The 24,927-nt window shown below is 44.4% G+C and overlaps 1 protein-coding gene across 1 annotated transcript; it reads right to left on the bottom strand.

Moving 5' to 3' along the window:
• Positions 1 to 3,843: 3,843 nt before the first annotated feature.
• Zcchc8 (zinc finger CCHC-type containing 8) lies at positions 3,844 to 24,682 on the bottom strand. Its single transcript, XM_036172489.1, has 13 exons — positions 24,383 to 24,682; positions 23,158 to 23,200; positions 20,247 to 20,321; positions 18,665 to 18,770; positions 15,859 to 15,936; positions 11,239 to 11,342; positions 11,055 to 11,120; positions 10,421 to 10,481; positions 9,835 to 9,977; positions 8,956 to 9,098; positions 7,254 to 7,372; positions 5,786 to 5,872; positions 3,844 to 5,454 (listed from the first exon to the last, which is right to left on the bottom strand). The coding sequence occupies exons 1-13, from the start codon at positions 24,588 to 24,590 to the stop codon at positions 5,317 to 5,319; spliced, it is 1,371 nt and encodes a 456-aa protein (XP_036028382.1). The 5' UTR covers positions 24,591 to 24,682; the 3' UTR covers positions 3,844 to 5,316.
• Between the last annotated feature and the right edge of the window lie 245 nt (positions 24,683 to 24,927).

Here is a 24,927-nt window from a genome sequence, read left to right as displayed (position 1 = left end):
TTGGCATTTAAAGAAACACATATTGGGCTGGAGAGATGGCTCAGTGGTTAAGAGCACTGGCTGCTCTTCCGGAGGACCCGGGGTCAATTCCCAGCACCCACAAGGCAGCTCACAACTGTCTGTAACTCCAGTTCCAGGGGACCCAACACCCTCACACAGACATGAATGTAAACAAAATACCAATGTTGGCTCTTGCCTTTAATCCCAGCACTCGGGAGTTCAAGGCCAGCCTGGACTACCAAGTGAGTTCCAGGAAAAGGCGCAAAACTACACAGAGAAACCCTGTCTCAAAAAACCAAAAAAAAAAAAGAAAAGAAAAAAAAGAAAAAAAATATATATATTTATATGTGTGTAATTCCAAACCTGTTATATATTTTTCTTTCTTTGTTTTTTCGAGACAGGGTTTCTCAGTAACTTTGCGCCTTTCCTGGAACTCACTTTGTAGACCAGGCTGGCCTCGAACTCACAGAGATCCGTCTGCCTCTGCCTCCCGAGTGCTGGGATTACAGGTGTGTGCCACTGCCCAGCTAGAAGTCTTTTTTCATGACCAGGAATTTCTCACAGCCTGGCCTGATGATGGTGCAGGCCTCTCATTCAGCTGAGGAGGCTGAGGCAGAAGGCCTGCCATGTTCAAGTCCAGCCTGGACGGCTTCCTGTGGCCCTGTTTGAGAACAGAAAGCACAAGGAGCCCGGGACACAGCTCCGAGGCAGAGCACTTGCTTGGCGTGTGCGACAGTGGCCAGCGGCTTGCTTGCTTTTCCTTAGTTACTGCTGCTGTCTAGCTGCCTCTCTGACCAGCCCCACAGTCCACCTTGTGTGTGTGTGTGTGTGCCTGGCCTGCCTTGCTCATTCCCTGCTCAGTCCTTGAATTCACTCCTCCAGATACAATTCTAAGTTGCTATCACTGTGGTCTAATCAGCTCTGTGGCAGCTGTGTCACACTGTTGTTCTTTACCTACCATTCATTAGTATTCAAAATACAGCGACACTCTGCAATCCCTAAGTGACAGAGTAGTGACTAGGGTAATAGTGGAACTAAAAAAAAGGATTTCATCTTTTGATGTTTCTTTTTTGAGACAGGATCGCACTACATAGCCCTGGCTGGACTGGAACTTGCTAGCTTTGAACACATTAGAGATTCTCCTGCCTCGATCTCCCAGTCCTGGGATAAAAGCTATGTTACCATGCTTGACTAAAAATTTAGTACTTTTATAGAATTTTTAAAAAAAAATTATTTATTTATTTTTTGTTTTGTTTTGTTTTTCGAGACAGGGTTTCTCTGTGTAGCTTTGCATCTTTCCTGGAACTTGCTTTGGAGACCAGGCTGGCCTCGAACCCACAGAAATCCGCCTGGCTCTGCCTCCCGAGTGCTGGGATTAAAGGCGTGTGCGCCACCACCGCCCGGCTAGAATATTTTTATGTAGCTAGACTGGTCTGGAACTTGAGGTACTTTTGTCTCCACATCTGGAATGCAGGAGTTAAGGTATGTGCCACCACGCTTTGGTTTTATGTGGTTCAAGGCTTTATGTATCCTAGGCAAGCTCTCTACTCAATGAGCCACATATCTAGTTCTTCATTTGCTTTTAAGGATAAATTATATTAAAAAATAAAAAGATTTGCCAGGCATGGTGATGCAGGCCTTTAGTCCCAGCATGTGGGAGGCAGAGACAGGTGGATCTATGTGAGTTTGAAGCCAGACTAGTCTACATAGTGAGTTCCAGGATGGCCAGGGCTACATAGAGAAAACCTGTCTTGAAATAACCCCTCCCCGAGAAGATTTATGTCCATTTGGGTATGGTGGCACATGCCTGTAATGCCAGTACTTGGCAGGATGAGGCAGGCAGGATTACCAGAGTTTGAAGCCAGTTTGGGCTACACAGGGAGACCCTGCACCTTATCTCTGTCTCTCACAGACACAGACATACACAGTCTCCAAACAAGAGTCAAGCATGGTGGTGCATGCCTACAACCCCAACATTTGTAAAGAGGAAGGAGACCAAGGCCAATCTGGGCTACATGGGACCCTGTTTCAAAACAAAAACCAAAAATCCAAATATGTACCAGTAAGATGATAAAGATGAGTGCCACCGAGCAGTGGTGGTGCACACCTTTAATCCCATTGCTTGGGAGGCAGAGGCAGTTGGATTGCTGTGAGTTCAAGGCCAGCCTGGTCTACAGAGTGAGATCCAGGACAGGCACCAAAGCTACACAGAGAAACCCTGTCTCGAAAACCCAAAAAGATGAGTGCCAAGCCTGACGACCTGATTGTAATCCCTAGATCCCAGCTGGTAGAAGGACTAAAGCACGCTGTCCTCTACGTAAGGGTGGCGACGGCAAACGTGCGGACATGTACGTATGTGTATACACAATAAAATAAATGGATGTTAGAGAATTAAAGGGGGGACACGAGACAACATCCATAAGAAGTTTAATTTGAATAAACTATTACACCAACACACACTAATAAAACTGTCCACAGGTTTGTGACACAGAGACTGTCTTACTTATTACATACTCTACAACTGGCCTGGCTCAGTGAGCTGTCTGTTCCTTCTCAAGGAAGAAGCTGGCAATGATGGGGTGCCTCAGTGGCTCATGAGTGTGTGCCTGCCACAAATGTGGGGCTACTGGTCTAGGCATTTAAGCCAGCCAAGCTGAGTCACCACCAGGCTTATCGTTTTATTACATTTATTTATTTACTGGGTGGGGGGTAAGGACAACACTTCATGTCTTGGCTTGTGCACAGAGGTCAGAGGACAATTTGTGAGAACCAATTCTCTCCTTCTACCACATTTCTGAGGAATTACCTCAGGTCCCCAGGCTTGGTAGCAAAGCTCTTTACCTACTGAGCCATTTTGCTGTCCCCAAACTAAAGTCTTTAACCTAATCATAGCAGAGCCTGCCCTGTACGATTTTCCACTAAGTAGTTCTGATACCTGGCCCTGAGCATCAGTCACTGGATGCTCGTCATTGTTGTTCAGAGTCTGGGGGCAGGTAACTTAGTGCCAAGTGAGAGGCCTGGGAGGTAACAACAGATTCACAGGACTCCAGAAGAAACCCAGAAAGGCTTGGTCTGGTCAGGATGTGGCTCCAGGTTGAGGGATTCGGTGTCTGGAGCCATTTTCCTATTCTGTGGTTGGGCAAGAGGGTACCTGCCACACAACCTTTTGTACACGCTAGGATGATCTTTAAAAATTCATGGGGGTGGGGGCTGGAGAGATGGTTCAGTAACAATAAGAGCACTGGGTGCTCTCTCAGAGGAGGCAGCATAATTCCCAGCACCCACAGGGTGGCTCCCAACCACCTGTAACTCCAGTTCCTGGGGAACCAACTCAAGTCATTAGGCTTGGCAGCAAGAGCCTTTCCCCACTGAGCCATCTCACCAGCAACCCCTCCCCATTAAAAAAAAAAAAGCCAGGGCAGTGGTGGTGCACATCTTTAATCCTAGGATCTGGGAGGAAGAGGTAGGTGGATCTCTGAGAGTTCATGGCCAGTCTGGTCTACAGAGTGATCTCCAGGACAACCAGCTACACAGAGAAATCCTATCTTGAAAAACCAAAAATAAAAAAGGGGGAGGGGGAGGGGCGGGGAAGGCTGGCCTAGAACTTGCTATGTAGACCAGGCCCTGAACTTGTGAGGCCCTCTTCCTATCTCTCTTAAGTGCTAGGATTATAGGAATCTACCACCACATCCAGCTTGTTTCAAATTTTCTTTTTCTTTTCTTTTCTTTTTGGTTTTTTTTGAGACAGGGTCTCTCTGTAGCTTTGGAGCCTGTCTTGGAACTCGCTTTGTAGACCAGGCTGGCCTCGAACTCACAGAGATCCGCCTGCCTCTGCCTCCCTAGTGCTGGTATTACAGGTGTGCGCCACCACCGCCCGGCTTGTTTCAAATTTTCATGGATCTCTAGCTAAGGCTGTTAAAGAGTTTTATTCCCTATTAACTCTATGACTAGACAGCCAGGTGTAGAGGATCATTCCTGGAATCCCAGGACTTGGAAGGCTAACACAGTAGGATGGTGGGAACTTTAAGATCAGCTTGGGCTAACTACATAGTAACTTTGAAGCTAGTCTGGGCTACATGAGCTCCTAGCTCAAAAACAACCAACCAAAAAGTAAAGTGGGGTGGGGGGGTTAGGGGGCTGGGGGGAGTGGGGTGCAGTCAGACTGGATGCTGAAGTAAGGCTGTAAAGCTAGAAGGCCAGGATCTGAAACCCCCTGGCATGGTACTCAGGAACTGTGCTGAGATGATACAACAGAAAATGATTTGGCAGCTTAATTGGCTTATCTTTTGGGGACAGGATCTTGCAATGTAGACCAGGCTAGACTTGAACCCACAATCCTCCTGCCTGTTTCCTAAGGACTACAGGACACCAAGCTTAATAGATTATGAATTTTTGTAAAGTAATTAATTTTGGACTTCAATTCCTTTGAACTTTAAGGGAATTTAGTCCACGTTTAAATTTTCCCTGGGAATTTGAAAATGGGGAGTGTTCACATTCAAGTTTGGAATAAAGTACACTATCTGTACCTCATTCAAAGTTTTTTTTCCTTCAGTGCCAGGTCCTCACACAAACTAAGTAAGCACACTCACTACCAGTTATCCCAGTTACCACAGTCTTTTTAATGGATCTTCTCATCATGTTGCCATTTTACCCCATCTCAGAACACCTGTCTTGCTATATACAACAAAACTAGCCCAGCCTACTTTGGAGTGGAAAACAATTGTTAGCCTTGGGTCCAGAAGAGCCCGAGTTTATCTAATTAACCAGGAATCCGGCAAACACAAACGAGCAGTGGTTGGGGCTGGGTCGGAGGAGCTCCTAAAGATGGAAACTGGGTTTTCCTGTCAGGATCACCATGATCCTGGTTAAGCACAGGTTCCATGGGAAGGATGTAGGAAGGCAGGCACAAGGCCAAGCAAGGGATCGTGTCAGAGGCAAGGATTTGCCCCATTTTGAATTTTTAGAAGCACATGGTCCCTGGGAGACAACTAACTTATAGGACCAATTTATAGAACTAACTTATAGAGCCCAGGGGCTCAACTCTTCCGGAAGCTGGAGCTGTTGGAGGTGTGCATGCCCTCCTGCTTTTCCCAGAGTGAAGCCCCACCAGAGGGGCCAGACTAGCTGTGGCACTGCGGGGGCCTGACCCTGCCAAACTCAGGGACTTGGCTAGAAGGTCCCTCTGCTTCTCACATCAAGTGTGGTTTCCAATTCAGGTTTACCAGCACCTATGGCAACGCTCTGACAGCGAAGGAGGGTGGAGCTTTGCCCTCCTCACAGACCCAGGGCATACAGACTGACCTTCTTCTCAAGAAATCAGACCCGGAAAACCGTACCTGAGTCAAGCTCCATGTCAGCAGGGGAGGCTGCTGGGCTGCCTTCCCGCCTCTGCTTCTTTGGACTGTTAGGGCTGGGTTGAGATGAAGACCGTTTACCGCCAGATTTCATGCTCGGCTAATGGAGAACCAGGAGGAACAAGTCACACAGCAGACAGAACCTCTAACCCACACCTAAACCAGTCTGGACCCAAGTAATTGCTGAAAGGGCTCCTACTCAGCAACCTCTTTATTAACCAGATACCAGTGTTCACATTATGAACCAAAAAGAACAGTAAGATACTAATGAACTGTAAAATCTCATGGCCACAAATGTTAGCCAACTACACCCTTAAAATCTATATCCTGAGGCTAGGAATGTAGCTCAGTGGTAGAGTGCTTGCCTAGCACATCTGAGGTCCTAGGTTTAATTCCCAGCATCATACATATGCACACACAAATCTGTTTACCGACTGAATGTTAGAAGTAAGGTAACTGGCGAACACATCCTTCTGTTGACACGCCTGTATTGGTATGGAACCAAACATTCTCCATTCCTAATGTGGGAAAAACAGGATGAATGGATTTGGAAAACATCACATTTTAGAGATTTTGCTCCTAGCAAAAGGATGAGGTTAAGTGTCACTGCAAATCCCAAGCCAGATTGGGCCACAGAGTGACTTCTAGGTTTTTCAGGGTTACTGTAAGACTCTATCTCAACAACCTCCCCCGCAAAAGCCCTAAAACAGAAATGTCAAATGAAACCCATTACTATGCATGAAAACTAGAAAATAATAATAAAAACAACTAGACTAAATGGCAAACTCTCGGATCCCAGGACATGGAAGAGGCAGAAGGAACATCACTACATCATTAAACACCTCAAACAAGCCAGGTGGCACATGCCTTTAATCCCAGTAATCAGCAGGCAGAGGCAGGCGGATCTCTGTGAGTTCGAGGCCAGCCTGGTCTACAGAGTGAGTTCCAGGACAGCCAGGACTACACAGAGAAACTCTGTCTCACAGATCCACCTTCCTCTACCTGTCAATGTGCTAGGATTAAAGGCATGCCACCATACAACACCACACTACAGAAGTCCTCTTCTGAGGTGCAGACTCCAGTTAAGCTTGCTGCAGAGTTAGGATTAATTATAGAGCCTAACAATTGACTTTTGCTCCTTTGCTTAGATATAGTGTCAGAAAATCCCACAACTTCCACATATACAGGTTTTTTTTGTTGTTGTTTTTGTTTTTCGAGACAAGGTTTCTCTGTGTAGCTTTGCGCCTTTCCTGGAACTCACTCTGTAGCCCAGGCTGGCCTCGAACTCACAGAGATCTGCCTGGCTTTGCCTCCCAAGTGCTGGGATTAAAGGCGTATGCCACCACCGCCTGGCTACATATACAGTTTTACACTTAATATTCTAATTAGTAAGAGGAACCAAGGTTGGGATTAGCTCAGTAACAGTGTGGTACTAGCACATTAAGAGGTTGAGTTCAATTTCCAGTACTGAAAAATGTAAGTTAGAAAGCTCCACATAGGATCTGGGAGAGTTGGTGCATAAGGAGTTGCAGCACAAGCCTGATAACCTGAGTCTGGCTCCCCAGACTGTCCATCAGAGCCAGATGCATGCACACCTGTAATCCTAGCATCTGGGAGTGGAGGCAGGACGGTCAGGTCGGCCTGCAACATGAGACCTGTCTAACAAACTCAAACACGTCAGTAAACTTCACTTTCCCCCCACTTCTCAAGCGCTATGGTCACACATATGCGCCATCACGTCTAGCTACAAATTCACTCGCTTCTTAAGTAACAAGCTGCTACATACATTAGTATTTTGGAAAATCTGTAATATAGCTGTCACATTTCAGAAGAAAAAAAAAATTTTTTTTTTTTGAGCTGGGGATCGAATAGAAGAAAAATTTTTAAATGTATACTTACATCTGGAATACCTCTGGGAGTAGATATATTAAAACCTGGATAGTTTATCAATTTTGAGAGATCATAAGTGACATTTTTATTTTGTATTTCTCCAGTTTCTGTCTCCCCATCAGCACCATCTATTAGAGAAAATGTTAACAAGGCCAGTCACTTAACATGTCCTGCCTCCCTGCCGCCAACATCAAACCACACAAGGAGATACTGTATCAGAATTAGCCAAGGAATGATTATCATTTTCCTGAACCATTGTAACTTTTAAATAGGCTCCAAGCATGGCAACCTGTGATCCCAACATTTAGAAGGCTGAGACAAGAGTTCCAAGGCCAGCTTTAACTCACAAGTTCCAGGCCAGCCTGGGATATAGATTTTATCTCAAAGAATAAAGATTTAGCCAGGTGGTAGCGGCACATACTTTTAATCCCAGCACTTGGAAGGCTGAGTCAGGTGAGTTTGAGGCCAGCCTAGTCTATGGAACAAGTTCAAGGACAGCCAAGGCTACACAGAGAAACCCCATTTTGAAAACCCAAAAACAAACAAAACAAAAACACAATCAGATCCTGTGTCTAAAAAACAAAACAAAACAAAATTCTTAAAACATTTGTGCCATGGTGGGTGTGTGGAAATCAGTGAAATCTGTTAAGTTAGATCTCTCCTTTTATCATGTGGATCCTGAGGAGCAAACTCAGGTCATCAGGCATGGCAGCAAGTGAGCCATCTCTCTGGCCCCTTTGCTATAAGGCAAGGTCTCTCATGCTATTTCTCCAAGGAGCTACACCTAGTCAATTCCCTCTGTCTCTCCTCCCTCATCACAGTAGAAGTGCCACACGCCTCTTACCACTGGCCGGTGTAAGTTACCAATGCTAAGAAAGCTAAAAGCCTCTCAGGACTACCTGCAGCCTTCCCACTTTGGCTTCAGAGAACACAGAGCAAGCCTAAATAACCATCTGACACGCATTCTTTTTCAAGACAGGGCTTCTCTGTGTAGCCCAGGCTGGCCTCGAACTCACAGAGACCAGCCTCCCAAGTGCTGAGATTAAAGGCATGTGCCACCGGCCTTTCTTCCTTTTTTTTTTTTTTTTAAATTTTTAAAGACAGGGTATTGTTATGCAGCTCAGGCAGCTTGGCCTCAAACTGTCAATCCTCCTGCCTCAGCCTGAGTGCTAGGATAACAAATGTGCACTTCATATCCAGCTAAACCACCTGATAATCTTGTATGATCACTGAAGTTTAGTTCCTTCCTTGAAAAACAGGAAATGTCATCATGTTTTCAGTTACCCCAGCACACACTAAACAGCATGCCTGTTATTGCTGTGAATCTTTTTTTTTTTAGACAGGATTATGCTAAGGAGACCAAGCTGGCTTCAAACTCACTGAGATCTGCCTGCTTTTGCCTCCCAAATGGCTTAAAGATTTGGCTAATAATCTTAATTAAAAAAGGGGTGAGTGGGGCTGGAGAGATGGCTCAGCAGTTAAGAACACTGGCTGCTCTTCCAGAAATCCTGAGTTCAATTCCCAGCACTCACGTGGTGGCTCACAACCATCGACAATGGGATCAGACGCCCCGCCTCTGAGGCTCTCTTATCTCATGCAGGCACTACACCCAAGTTGAGCTCTCTCATATACATAAATGAATAAATTTTAAAAAGGGGGGGGCAGTGAATGGGGACCTGTAAACTGACTTCTCTCTCCCAAAATACCGTACCATTTCCATCATAGAGCGCAAGCCCCGAGTTCTCCAGTTCAGCCTCCTTGAGCCAGCCTGGAGGGTAGCCCAGCTGGCGCATCCGGTAGATGAAGGGGGGAAGACTCTTGTCCGTCACACCCAGTGCATCCTGAAGTTCCTCACTAAGCAAAACAAAGAGGAGGAAAGATGATGAATTCGGATTTGCACAAAACCACTATTTTGGCATCTTTCTTTCTTTTTCTTTTTAAGTATTATTATCATTTTTTTTATGTGTGTGAGTGTTTGTGCCTGTATGCGCAACATGTATCTGCCTGGTGCCCATGGAGAGCAGAAGAGAACTGGAATTACAGATAGGGTTCTGAGCCATCCTGTGTGTGCTAGGAATCAAACCTGGGTCCTCAGGAAGAAGTCAGTGCTCTTAAACTCCAAGCCGTCTCTCCAGACCTGTACTATTCTCAAGGGCTCTTACTCTGTAGCCAGGCTCATTTAGAACTTAAAGGGATTGTCCTTCTTCAGCCACCCAAGTTCTGGGATCACAGGCATGAGACACCATGCCTGGCTGAACCCTGAACTTCATAGTACGAAGTATGATACATACCAAACACACAGTAAGCCTTTGATTAGTGGGCTTGAATGAATGGATGCATTCTGTACAGACTTGTTATAGCTTGCTTACATTCTTTTTTATTTGTTTTTCATTATTCGAGACAGAGTTTCTCTATATGTCCCTGGCTATCCTGGAACTCACTCTGTAGACCAGGCCGGCCTCGAACTCACAGATCTGCACCACTACAACCTGGCTCACTCTTATATGCTTGTACTCCCCACAAGAAACACAGAATGTTCTAAATACTAAAAAAATAAAAAGTGACACCACACGATAAACCACAGTGGTACCTGATAACTCCTGGCTTGAATCGTCCAAATCTCTCTTCGACTTCTTCTGCATGATACCGCTGCTGGAAACTCGGACTGTTTGCCTCACCACAGGCATCCATATACTCTTTTCTCTTTTCACTTATTCGAGCAGCATTGCGAGGCTAAATCATAACAATGTTCAAAAAGAATGGTATGGAGTAATTTAGAAATACCTCAGAAATATACTCATTACTATCTAAAAGGTGAAGCATAGACTGCTCTAGTTTTAATGTAGACTAGATGCATAAAAGTGGGCAGACATTTTGAAAATCAAACAAGAACAGTCATTATAACTACTTATTATTTTAGTGTTATGAGGACCAAAATTAACTTTTTAAAATAAAGTGTCTACAAATTAACTCATACTTCATTCACCTCAAATAGAGTATTCTGTTATTTTCTATAAAAAATTTCAATGTCTTAAATATAAATATGAACTTGAAAAGACTGAAGTACAAATGAGTGTAGCACAGGAAGTTCACGCACATTACCCAGAGCCACACATGCACAAAACATCCACCACCAGCTCTTGTTCAAAGACACTCTGCTTAGGAGAGAGATTTACCATTGGGCACTCCTTCATCTGATGCTCTTCAGAACCACAATTGAAACAGTGAGGCTTTGGTCTATAGGTCAGAACACAAAACAAAACAGAAATGCAAGTGGGATTTTCATAATGGCAATGGCAATGGCAAAGCAAATCAATACATTCTAGATGCCAGCAGAGTGCCAGAGAGAGAAGGCGAGGAGCACTGGACCTGCAATTGTTGAGCACAGCAACGTGTCTTGTACTCAGTTACATAAACTGCATTGTAAGTCTTTGAACCAAGAACCAGCCTGTTCCAGATTGGTATGTTACCTCTCAACTTTTTCAGTGGTTACTAACAGAAGAACCCAAGCAAACAGAGCATCAGGTTTCCTCAGGTAACACAGGAAGAAGGCGGATGGTTCTAAGACCGTAACCACACTGACAGTAATAATGACTTGTTTCCACCCTCCCAGGCACTGGGCCTGAATTCCAAGAGATGGATGATCAACTTAAACAGTTAACACATATCTCCTGATATCAGGATTCTAGCTCAATGTGTAACTTCTATCAAGCCAGCGATAAAGAATGTTAACTTTTAAGAGGTGATAAAGAGTTTATGGTTCTGATATTAGAAAACAAAGAGTAAAACAAGACAACGCCCCACACAAACCTTTTTGCCTTTACTTGCATTTCTTGCCCTTCTAGAGAAACAATGTGGCTGAAGACTTGCTGGTACCTTTAGTGAATTTTATTAAGGAATAGTTATCATAGTCTGCAAAGTTTGGTAAGCGTTTTTTTAAAGGTGAACTTAGTGGCAAGATGCATAAAAGATCTTCATTCACTATGTAGGATACTTGGGTATTTCCCATCCTTCCGTAAGCTGAGGGTTTTCATTTAGTAGCGGTTGCCCCAATTTATCAAGGCAAAAATTAGTAAAATACAGGACACTTCCTACAACCTGCAGAAAACAAGTCAAAAAATATTGCTATTTAAGCAGGAAAAAAAGACATTAAGTAATGTAAATCTATGATAATGTAACCCATTCACAGCTTGACTCTGGATGAAGCTATGAGGAATACAGTCCTAAATGGGAGCTGGGCCCTGGTGTGCTAATAGAGCGGCACCGTTCACCGCACCGTTAGTACTACAGACCATCCGTTCTGTCTCAACCAAAGCCTGGCTCTCACAGGTCCCAAGACCTCACAGGCTACCTTTATTGTTTCTAGTTCCTTGGCTAGTGTTCACTTGGTCTCCTACTAAGTCCTTGTTGCAGCTATTTCTTACAGACAGGTTGAAAACACAGTACAATGAGTATTCATGCACCTTGTACCTAGACTGAATAAATAATAAGACTGAAATTTTTCTGTGCATGACTCTCTTTATGTGTACACATACAAACACATACTCTTTACCTGACCATTTAAGTCAGTAGCAGACAGATAACACTTACCTTAAATGCTTCAGTATGAACTAAGAATATTTCCCTGCAAATCAACAGTCACTCTCTAGTATCACCTATATCAACGACATTCTAGCTTCTCCACCTCCAAAATGCGTCTTATAGTTTTTTTGCCCCCAAGCCAGGATTTATCACGGTTCATATGCTGTATTTCGGTTTTATCTAGAACGTGCCCTCCCATTCTTCAGTGACACTGCCAGTGTCTCTAGCACACTTCTAGTAATGCCGCATCCTATCACACTAGCTTGATGAAGGAGCTAGGGACTTCTCTGCAGCTTAGTCTTTTGGGCAACTGTCAAAGTTCATTTCTCAACCTATCAGCAAGCACCGACACAGCTGGAAGGTTTTTAGGATGCCACTCTCAGTTCTGTCTCCTAGGTCCCTCTCCTCTCCTCCACTCTCGCTTCCGAGGTGACTGACTCAGACCTAGGGTATGAGAAATGATTTCTATGCTGATAACCCCTCCCCCAAGTAAGTTCTGATTCCTTAGCTCCAGTTTTGGATATTCAATGCCAACATGACACCTCTTTCTGGACATGTAAGGTATCTCAAACTCACCTATTTAAAATGGCACTGGCAGCCGGGTAGGATGACACCTGCCTGCAATCCCAGCACTTGGGAGGCTGAGACAGGAGGACCACAGTTCAGGGCCAGCCTGGGATACACAGTGAGACTGTCTTAAAAACAACAACAAAACCCAAACAAATAAGTAAAAAAAAAAAAGGCAACCAATTTCCAGACCCTCCAAACCTGCTCCTCTCCCATGCTTCCCACTTCCCTTGGCCTGAGCTCTTCTAACTATTCTCTCAGGAGTTCTCTTATTCTACACTACTCGTGAAGACATTTGATTGGTTTGACTGCCAGGTATATCCAGGTTTCAGCCATGCATCCTCATAACTACCACACTGGTCTCAGTTATGCTTTCTCTTGCTTGAGGTTACCACAACAGCTTCCTAACTGGCTGCAGACCCTACGCAGACCAGGGGCCAACTACTTTCCACAAAGAACCTGATTCTTTCCATTAAGATGTAGCATGTCACATTTTTACTTATGATCCTTAAATGGTTTCTTAGAATACAATCTGAAGTTTTCATTATTGCCTATAAAGCAATCTAAGGATGCAGATCACTTGGCTCTGTCACCTAACCAGTCTCTTAGCTTCCCATGCATTTCCTTTTTTTTTTTGGGGGGTGTGTGTGTGTTTTTTTGTTTGTTTGTTTGTTTTTGTTTTTTTGAGATAGGGTTTCTCTTGTGTATCTTTTTGTCTTTCCTGGAACTCACTTTGTAGACCAGGCTGGCCTTGAACTCACAGAGATCCGCCTGCCTCTGCCTCCCGAGTGCTGGGACTAAAGGCGTGCACCACCAACGCCCGGCGTGTTTCCCTTTAATCAAATGGCAGGAATATTACCTCCACGAGTCTCACCCTTGACTGGCTCCCTCGTGATCTACCAGTACTGGCTGCACAGAAAGGAATGAATACTGGCTGCTGGCATCTCCTGCCCTTTCCTATTTACTGAGCCTTCTTCAGTCAGAATACAGCCTCGCATTCTCTGTCAACTCAGCCAGATCCTGCCCCACACAAGCAGTCCCCAACAACTCACTACACAAACCCCCCACCCCAGGGTTTGTATCACTCTTCTCCCTGCTATCCCAAAATTGAATATAGGACCTTCCACATGCTTGGCAAATAAGTGCTCCAGACTGCAGCCCCAGCCATTTCTTCACCTATTTTAAGGGAGAATTTCACTAAGCTACCCAGGCTGCCAATCAATCAATCAATCAATCAACTAACCAACCAATAGATCTCTCTCTCTCTCACACATACACACCCACACCCCTCCCATACCTATGTACTACTAGGGAATTGAACCCAAGGCCTCACATGCTAGGCAAGTACATAACTACTGGCCTACACCCCAATCTTACTTTTTTAGGAATTTATGTCTAAAGAAGTAAAGCAATAACTATAAAACTCTTATTCTAGACAAGCATTACTTTAATCCTACAGCCTTTTAGTGGAAAAAAAAAACGAAAGTTACCTAGCTGAGCTCAGAAATCCTTCTTTAGCTAACTGTGGATAACAGCTGTAAATTCGGCACATCCAAGGCCGAGGCAGGAGAACTGCTATGAGACTGTGCACAGCCTGGACTACAGAGAGAGCTCTTGTCTCATAAAACAACTTGTGTAGGTGAGATGGCTCCAATGGCAAGCCTGACAACTGGAGATCCATATTCAGGACCCACAGGTGGAAGGAGCAGAACCAACTCCAGAAAACAGTCCTCTGACTTCTACACATGCACCACAGCATATGCATGCTTGCATGCTGACATACGAATAAACAAATTTCGTTTAAAAATTAAAAATAAAGCTGGGCGGTGGTGGCGCACACCTTTAATTCTAGCACGCAGGAGGCAGAGGCAGGTAGATCTGAGTTCAAGGACAACCTGTTCTACAGATCAAGTTCCAGGACAGCCAGGACTACAAAGCCTGTCTCAAAAATAAATAAATAAATAAATACATACATACATACATAAAATATTCTTGATAGCACCCCTAATCTTTATTTTACTCAAATAACGTGGACTTCTCCCTCTTCTCTGATGCAAATTTCTGGTTTTCCCCCATGTGGAAAGGGTTTATTATAATGGGGAGACAGAGAGAAAGAGGGAAAGAGAGAGACAGAAAGAGAGGGGAAGCGGAAGTGTGCACACCTCATGGCAGGGAGGGGAGAAAGGGGAAGAGAGCAAATTTCTTAGATTTATTTTATGACTGGAGAGATGGCTCAGAGGTTAAGAGCACTGGCTGCTCTTCCAGAGGTCCTGAGTTCAAGTCCCAGCAACCACATGGCAGCTCACAACCATCTGTAATGAGATCTGGCGCCCTCTTCTGGCCTGCAGGGATACATGCTGTATACATAATAAATAAATTTAAAAAAAGATTTATTTTATTTTTAATTATGTGTGTGCACATGTTTGAGGGTATGTGGTACAAATGCCAGTCCCTGGGTAGGCCAGAGGTGTTGGATCCCTGCAGCTGGAGTTATATGTGGTTGTGAGGCACCCAGGTCAAGTGCTGGGAATCAAACTCAGTTCTTCTACAAGTACATGTCCTTAACTGCTAAGCTATCTCTCCAGGCTAATAACAACAGCAGTAATACCCCACCCAGAGACTCACACAGACTAAGTAAGTACTCCACCACTAAGTACGTGCCCAGCCTAGCCTTTTTCCTTTTCCTTTCTGCCTTTGCCTCTTGGGTGCTGGGATGACAAGGATGAGCCACCAAAGCCACACCTGTGTGAGTTTGCTAAGAACTCTAAGAGAACTCAAGTTCCCCCGCACACAATTCTATCACTAATCCTATTCTACCAGGGACGCTGGGAGGTGTGCTATGTAACAACTACTGTGGAATTTGCAGAGATGCAACACTCCTTTCAGGTCTCTTCCTGAGACTTGCAGCCTTCATCATCTCAGCAGCCCCATGTCTTTTAAACTGGGTATTATCGGGGGCACACCCCTGAGCATGAAAAGTAGTCATCCTTTGTGAGCATGCTACAAAAATGGTTTGATAGCAATCAATCCCACAACAGTACTAGGAGGCCCAAAGATACGTTCTCCCTGTTAGGGTTTTGCTTTTACAAACTAATTAAGTCTACTGACTTTTAAATTTCAAACAAGCCACGTTACATCAGCTACTCCTCTCAGTTCCATCTGTATGTCAGCCTTACAAGTCTGCTTTCTACCTTCTTTATTCAAGACTCTCAAGATGAACACGAAGAGGCTGGTCAGGACCAGTATAAACTCTTGCGAATAAAGTATGCTGTGTCCTCACAAGTGCACAACAATCACTAAAGAATTAATGATGTTTGGAGGATGACAACTATAATATTGTTTATTACAAAAAACCGCTGTGATATATCAAGTCATGTGACTATGCCATCTATCTTATCATTAAGCCACCCAACTTATAACAGGAATCAAACATCTGCAGAATTAAAAATGAAGAGTCCAAACTTACACTAAATGCTTCCTTGTTGTTTTTAATGGCACACGATTCTTCCACTTTATGGTCCTCTTCCAACATAACACTGGATGGCTGAGACCAAATAATACACATTACAAAGAGTCACAAGAGGAATACCTTTCACTTTGATTATTTATTGGTGCTATGCTTGCATGTATATTTGTATGAGTGTCAGATCCCCTTGTGAGTTGCCATGCGGGTGCTGGGAATTGAACCCAGATCCTCTGGAAAAGTAGCCAGTGCTCTTAACCACTGAGCCATCTCTCCAGCTGGACTTTTTGACTTTCTTTTTTTTTCCCCGGAGCTGAGGACCGAACCCAGGGCCTTGGGCTTGCTAGGCAAGCGCTCTACCACTGAGCTAAATCCTCAACCCCTTGACTTTCTTTCAAACTTTAGGAAGCTCAACACCCTTCCTTCCCTTAATAATATACATAGATAAGACATCTTGTCATATTAGAAGGAATTTAGAAGCTAAGGCAGGATTATTTATAAACTATACAATGCTTCAAATAGGCAGACTTGAGAAACCCTGTCTGGAAAAAAGAAAGGAAAAGCAAAACAAAACAAAACAACTGACTCCAAAACAAACAAAAAACCATTAACAGTCAGTAATGATAACCTCATAGACCTCAAACAATTACAAAATTCTGAAATGTTCACTGAATCAAAAGTAACATTTTTGGAGCATGGTGGCACACAGCTTTAATCCCAGCACTCGGGAGGCAGAGGCAAAGGCAGGCGGATCTCTGAATTTGAGGGCAGCCTGGTCGACAAAGCAAGTTTCAGGATAGCCAAGGATAAACAGAGAAACCCTGTCTCAAAAAAACAAACAATCAAACAAACCCCAAACGAACAAAAAATTAAGTTTTCAGCTTAGTGTGGTGGGGCACACCTTTAATCTTAGCATTCAAGAGGCAGAGGCAGGTGAATCCATGAGTCTGAAGCTGGCCAGGGCTACACAGTTAAGATCCTGTCTCAAAACAACAAAATTTCAAATAAAATACTTCCTTCTCCAATTTCTGAGGACAAAGAGTATCACTGCTTAATTGAAAGATTCTTTTTTTTTTTTTATTTTTTATTTTCCTAAGACAGGGCTTCTCTAAATATGCCTGGCTGAGAGAGTCTATTTAACTTCATGTCTATTAGAAAAAAAAGGAAACAAACCACACTTTTTGTTTTTTGTTTTTTTGGTTTTTCCGAGACAGGGTTTCTCTGTAGCTTTGGAGCCTGTCCTGGACTAGCTCTGTAGACCAGGCTGGCCTCAAACTCACAGAGATCCGCCTGCCTTTGCCTCCCGAGTGCTGGGATTACAGGCGTGCGCCACCACCGCCCGACCCAAACCACACTTTTGAATACACACACACACTCTATAAATTGGAGACAGGGTCTCTCTACATAGCCCTGGTTATCTTGGAACTCACTATGTAGACCACAGTGCCTGCCTCTGCCTCCTGAATGCTGGGATTAAAGGTGTGCACTACCATACTTGGCTTCAGATTTCTTTTCTTTTTTTGTAGCCCTGGCTGTCCTGGAACTCACTGTGTAGACCAGGCAGGCCTTGAACTCACAAAGATCTGCCAGCTTTTGCCTCTTGAGTGCTGGGATTAAAAGATGTATGCTGTCACCTCCTGGCTTCAGATTTCCCTTAAAAACTATTAGTTTTTGTTTTATTTTCATAAATCTGTTGGCTTATTATAAAAAATAATCCATTTTTCATTGCTTCTAGGCATTTTGGCTAAGATCAAGTATAATTAGGTATTTTTTGTTTGTTTTTTCCAGACAGGGTTTCTCTGTGTAACTTTGTGCCTTTCCTGGAACTCACTCTGTAACGCAGGCTGGCCTTGAACTCACAAGGATCTGTCTGCCTCTGCCTCCTGAGTGCTGGGATTAAAGGCTTTTGCCACCACCGCCCGGCCAGGTATCCATCTCTTAAAAAAAAATGTATGTGGGGCTGGAGAGATGGCTCAGAGGTTAAGAGCACTGACTGCTCTTCCAGAGGTCCTGAGTTCAATTCCCAGCACCAACATGGTGGCTCACAACCATCTGTAATGAGATCTGGCGCCCTTTTCTGTGTATATAATAAATAAATAAATCTTAAAAAAAAAAAAAGTGTATGTACTTGAGTTGGTGGGTACACATGCAGAAGCCATAGCAGGACACAGTACAGACCAGTCCTCCTCTCTCGCCCTCTACCTTATCTCCTTGTCTAGGATCTCTCACTTAACTGGAAACTTGTCATTTGGCCATGTTTGCTGGCCAGTGAGCTCTTGGGATCTGTTTGTCTCGGCTCTTCAAATGCTGGCTACACATAAGAAGTGGGTATTGCTGATTCAAACTCAGGTTCTTTGTAGACCAGGCTGGCCTCAAACTCACAGAGATCCACCTGGCTCTGCCTCCCAAGATTCCAAGGCCTTCAAACTCCGGTTCTCACACTTGCACAGCAAGCCCTCTCACCCAAGGAGCCACCTCCCCGATCCCCAGAAACCATCTTTTATACACCTCAGATAAATAAACCCCTCCTTCAGCTATTTTCTGTCCAAACCATTTGCCCACGTTGGGAAATGGAAAGAACACCATTAATTTTAGGCACAGTCACGCAACTATTCTGAGCAAAGGAGGCACATTCAAAGGAAAGCCAGGTGGCAGCACTGGTCACTTTGCAGAAGGAACCCAGTGACAGGATACAAAGTCAGCACACAGTCTTCGCCATTTTGGTTTTGATTCAAGGGGACTTCTAGTGTATCAGCAGTCAGCAGCAAAAAGCATAACCACTTAGCATCGAGCCTCAAGTTTAAAATACCTGGGGCAAAAGGCTGAAGGAAGTCTTTTCCACATCATTTTTTTGCTGTTCCTCAAATTGTTTTACTAAATTTGACACAAACTCTTCTATTTCTTGGTGGTATTGCCTGTAGAAGAGGGAAAAATGGACAGATGGGACACGTTGGCAGGGTGAAGTCCTTTGCAGTAGTTGAAGCCCCATTTATTTTTGATTTTCATGTTTGCTACATTAGGGCGTTGTAACTCAGAATGCTGCTCCTTAGAAACTCTATGTATGCATTGTTGCAGCATTAACAGCTCGATTCTGATCATCTATGGGTGGCTGGCATAGAACCTCAGTCAAACAGGTGGGAGAATAAGTAGATTTATAAATTTCATACACTTAATCTTTAATAGGCATACATACAAATGGCTCAAAACCCCAAAGAAAAGCCTGGCATGGTGTTGCGTACCTGTAATGCCAGCATTTGGCAGGCAGGCAGAGGCAGGAGGACAGCTGCAAATCTCAGGCTAGCCAGGGCTACAAAGAGAAGTCCCTGTCCCCGAAAAGAAAAAACAAACAAAATCCACCAAAAGAGTTACACAATGAAAAGCTTCCTTCCTCCTTTCTCCTATTTCTGTAACATAGGGACACCCAACTTGTTAATAGTTTCCACATCCTCCTCAGACTTTCAATGCACAGATAAGAAAATGTCCATTTCACATGAAAACTAAAAAAGGCACAACCAAAATACATTAGCAAAAAAAAAAAAAAGAAAGAAACAATGAAAGAAAGAAAGATGTCTAGCTGTCCAGGTCAAGAACCACACTGATCAAATATTCTGGAGTGATCCCTTCAGGTGTCAAGGAAGTCTAGGTTTTGCTACGCTGGAACAAGGCAGCCAGGGACCTCAGGCAGACCTAACCTTTCATGTCTTTTCTAGCTCCAGCATCTAAGATTCTGAATGCAGAATAACAGATGGATGGTATTAAAGTCAGACCATAAAGCTATACTAGATTAACACTTTTCTAATCTAGGCTCCACAGTAACCAAGCTCAGGTGTGCCGAGCATCCTGCTTTATGCTGCTGACACACCATCCCAGCTACTCCTAGCTCCCAATGTCTTGGGTTCCACTCGTGGACTCCAGCAGGTGATGGGCCTGGACCTTACTCCTTTATCTTCTTGTCCATAGTCAGTGCATAAGACGATAATAGTGACTTAGGAAGGGCAGGCTTGCAGTAGTCAAGTTCTGCTACTGACCAAAAATAGCCATGTGGGATGTGGGTAGGTTTCAGAGACAGCCAATATGGAAAACTGTTACCCACATGTGAGAGTGGAGCAGCTAACCTTGTTATTATAGTGATGGTGGCATTTTTATGAGATGGTACTTCCTGAGCTCTCATAGATTCCATTTAAGGACCTGAGGGGCATTTAATATAGCACTTACTAATGACTCTCATACTCTTACTACCACATTCCTGCACCATGCCACACACATAAAAACACACAATAAATAAAAAGCAATAAAAAAGAATAAAGATACAAATACAAATGCAAACAGTTATTTACAGAATCCAGTTTCATACACACATAAACTCACATGTAAGAAAAAAAACTACTTACTTTGAAATAGCATTGTTCATAAATAGAATTTGTAATAAGGGTCCATCTATCTTAGTATTGCTCACCAGCATGCCACTAAAACAGAAGTTAAAACATGTTCTTAGAGGACAGTAAAGTACATACACAGCACTTAACAGCACATGAGTTTGTAATTACAATTATTCTTTGCTGAGACAAGGCCTCCTCAGTGGCCGACCCTGCCTCATGCTTGGGATCCTTCTACCGACACCCTGTCCAGGCCTGGGATGGCAGGTGTGCACCACCACAGCCAGCTAGCTTTTGTAACCTTAAGGACTAAAGATCATGTAATACTCTGCAAACAAGACCAAGAGGGCTGGGGACACAGCCTGTGCTGGACAGCTTGCTCAGCACATGAAAGGGCCTTGGCGAAAACAGGAGGCCTAAGAGCCCCAGCCTTCTCATGCAAACCCTAAGTTTCCCCTGTCGTCTACCTTTAGTGGTTTGAACAAAACCTATCTTTTTTTTTTATAATTTATTTTTATTTAATGTGTAAATTTATCTATTTTTATTTGCCTAAATGTCTGTCTGTGTGAGCGTGTCAGAAGCCCTGGAAGTGGAATTACAGAGAGGTGTGAGCTGCCATGTGGGTGCTGGGAATTGAATATGGGTCCCCTGGATGAGCAGCCAGGACTCTTAACCACTGAGCTATCTCTCCAGCCCTGAAACCTATCTCTTTATTGTGTTGTGCTCAGTGTATGCACAATACACTGTGTGGGTGCACATCATATGTGCATGGGGAGGGAGGCCAGAAGGGAAAGTCCAAGTGTCTGTCTGTTTTCTGAGATAGGGTGCTCGGATTCTAATTATACAGCAATCACTTTTTTTTTTTTTGTTTTTTTTTTTTTTTTGTTTTTAGAGACATGGTTTCTCTGTGTAGCTTTGGTGCCTGTCCTGGATCTGGCTCTGTAGACCAGGCTGGCCTCAAACTCACAGAGATCCACCTGGCTCTGCCTCCCGGGTGCTGGGATCAAAGGTGTGCACCACCACTGCCTGGTTTTAGGTTTTTTTTTTTTTTTTTTTTTGTTTTTTTTGTCAGAGCTGAGGACCGAACCCAGGGCCTTGCGCTTGTTAGGCAAGCGCTCTACCACTGAGCTAAATCCCCAACCCCTGGTTTTAGTTTTTAACAAGGTTTCTTTAACAAGAGGTTAGTTTCCTTATAAATCAGGGCAGCAAGGGAGAGGACAAGCAGACAGTTTACAAGAATATACTTCCAAACATTTCCACATGAATTTGGTTCAGAAGTATAAAGGAAAACTAAACACTTCATAAAGAAATACATTTTTACTTTATTATAGATTCCTGGAGGCCAAAGCACATTGCTTTAACTACTACAATCCAAGATTCACACAACTTGGGAATTATAGGCAGCACTGCTCCCAGTTCAAGGCCGGTATGGGCCAGAGTGAATTCTAGGGGAGCCTGACCTGTGCCGGATGAACACCTACTACCACGAGAGACCTCAGCTGACAAAGTGGCTCAGCCGATAGCTTGCCTACAATGCACACCTGTAATACCAAGACTCAGAAGGTAGAGGCCGAGGATCAAAAGTTCAAGATCATCTCAGCTACACAATGAGTCCTAGGACAGCTCCGGCTACCTGAGACCCACCTGAAAATTGAGTCACCATCTAGCCAGTACATGAACAAACAAGAAAAAGTCCAGGGTAACCTCCTTGTTCCAAAGCCTGAAACTATTTCAACTGGACACGACTCCCTGGCTGTAATGCCAGCACTTGGGAAGTTAAGGCAGGAGGCTCGCCATGCGTTTGAGAGCAGCCTGGGCTACACAGACCCTGCTGAAAGAAAGAAAAAGGGGAAGGAAGGGATGGGGAAAAAAAGGCCCAAAAGAGGAAGCACTAACCATTCCACATAAATCAGTACTTTAGGCAGAGTGGTGCCACGTGTTTTTAATCCCAGCACCGGGAAAGAAAAGGTGGCTGGGTTAGAAACCAGCCTGGTATATATAAAGTGAACTCCAAGCCAGCCAAGACTACAAAGGGAGACCGACTCAAAAAAATAAAATAAAATAAAAATGAGTTTGGTGACTTGTTAAATTCATACTGCGATGCCAGCATTGAGTATGATTGCTGTGACCGTCTGTGTCGGAACACACGCCTACACGCTGCACTTTCTCAAAAGCACATCGCCTTTTCTCCTGAAGTGCGATGCTTTGCCAGACTTGGTGGCACCAGGTATGTTCCCAGCACTAAGGGGAGGCAGAGGATCGGCAGTTCAAGGTCACCCCCAGTTTCACTGTGAGCTGAGGCTAGCCAGGGTAGGCAACAGTGAGACTGTTTCAACTAAACACAAAACTGCTATACCACGTGCTATCTGTATTAATCGAATATTTTACTTGTGTAAATAATGCTAGTGTGATTGTTTACATCTGTAATTCCAGCACTTTCAAGGCTGAGGAACAAGGACCAATAAAGGCCAGTCTAAGCAATACAGTGAATTCCAGGCTAGTTTGAGTTACAAGGTGAAACCCCCGTCTCAGTAAGTAACTCTTGCTCAAAAAACAAAACCAACCAATAATAATAATCTGTAAAGAAATCATCAGCTTAAGTAACTGTAAACTTATTCTTTTTTCTGTAAACTTATTTTATCTTCCTGGAAATGTGTGTTGAATATGAATAGCTGGGTTTGACTTGCTTTTCTGAACAATCAGGCAAAATTTTTTGGATTCAGAAAAGTGACCATTAAGTTCTTTTAAATGTTGAACCCACTTACCAGAATTCCTTTATACCCATAAGTCAACAATAAAGAATTGTTACTGAATTCTTCATTGTATTCTGAATAAACAGTAATACCAAAATCCCACCACCTCTTACTCCGTGATTAACTCGATGAACTGCAAGAGGCATCTCAGGTGTAATTTCAAGATCTCATACCTGGGTCTTGTCAGAATGTTCAATTTTCTTTTAAGTTCTTGATGTTATTACTCATTAAGGAATATCAGTCATCGAAAAACACAATTATGCAGGTCATAAAATTCAACCACCATAACCCCCACTTTTGTTATCCAAATGTTAGAAATGTAACGGAAGGACCTGCAAGCAAGGACTTTTGAGGAAGACATACTGAGCTCGTGTTTTGGACCTAAACATTAAATACAATTTTCGGCCCTTTGAACGTACATTCTAAGACCTGATACTGAAGTTCAGAAACAGTCTAGGAGATTAACCCAAAATATCAGTTAAGACAACGGTGTTCCCTGGAACAAGCCAAAGCAGCCAATTAGGAAAATTTCCCATGTCAAAGCCTCATGATAGATGACAAAAACAAGGCAATATAGCAAAATGGTAACAAGAACTCGGGACTCTATGGATATGAAATGCACAAATCTCTCAACTCGCTAGTATTTTACAAATATTCATGATAAAATGTCAGACTTTAAAAACTGACACATCAACCACTCTCAGGACTCATCATCACTTTTAAAAGGAGAGTTACCCGAACCCAAACTACCTGTACATGCCGATTTAAGAAACTAATGAATGAACGTTAACGGACTAGCAAATGCAGAAACTCTGTAATCATCTTAATAAAGTCAAAGGGGAATTTGGCGCGTTTTTCCCAGGGGCACCGCCATGCAAGCCGACTCAGAGCGGCAGGACCTCTACAGAGTAAAACTACCGCGCCCACGAACCGTTTCTCTTTGCATGCTAGTTCTTCAAGGGCCCCCGACACTGCATCCCCCGTGGCCACTGGAGCTTTGGCCCCACGGCAAGTATCCCCGTTCCAGGGGGCTACGATCCCCGCATCTGCAAACAGACATCACGGCGGTCCGCACTCGAGCCCGGAAAATAAAACAGCGTGACCCCAAAGAGAGGGAGAGGAGTCGGGCACCGTTCACCACGTCACTGTTAGGGTGCTGAAGTTAGGCAAAGGAGCAGCCCTGGGGTGGGGGCCAGGGGGCTGGTCTACACAGACGGCGTCTCGCACGGACCGAAGGGTTTGCGCGCAGGCCTGCAGCCCGCCCGAGCCCGCCCGCCCGCCCGCCGAGCCGCGGAAGAAGGACTTAGAATGCTGATCCTCTTGGAACTTCCCCCGTGCCCGCACCCGCCGCCACCGAGACCCCAAGTCCCAGGTGACAGCGCCACGCCGGAAGGATATTCTCGGCGCGGAGTTGCTGGATGGTTTCCTCGCAGTGCCGGAGCTGCTCCTGCAGCTCCGCGTCCCCCACCCCGTTCTCCTCCTCGTCGTCGTCGTCCTCCTCCTCCTCGTCCTTGAAGCGGGTGTGAACGGGCTTCGGGGTCGACTCCTCTTGAGGGTCAAACGCCTCGAATAACTCCAGGTCGCCGAAATCCACGCCAGCGGCCATTTTGGGTTGTGGGAAAGAGGCGAGGGCAGGGGGCGAAGGTTGTAGGGCAGCACGGCTCTCCCGGGAGCGCAGGCCTTCAAAGCCGCTCTAGAGGCGGGGCTTGCCCGGAGACTACAACTCCCAGAATGCCACGGCCTCCCTCATGCCTCCTGTCGACTGGGTCCCGGAGCGTGGCATCCTGGGATATGTGGTTTCTAAGCGACTGGGCTGATTGTTTGCATTGCACGCTGGGATTGATCTTTTCTCAAACGATTCCGAATGAGTTAGAACAATATGGATTGTCCCCGTTAGGCGTCCAAAAGCTGAAGAATCAGAGCCGGATACAGGGTTTATGACA

The sequence above is a fragment of the Onychomys torridus genome, chromosome 22 (assembly GCF_903995425.1).
Source record: "Onychomys torridus chromosome 22, mOncTor1.1, whole genome shotgun sequence".
In the NCBI taxonomy this organism is placed as follows: Eukaryota; Metazoa; Chordata; class Mammalia; order Rodentia; family Cricetidae; genus Onychomys; species Onychomys torridus.
Note: the sequence above shows the minus strand (reverse complement) of the source record. Positions and strands in the feature narration are given on the sequence as shown.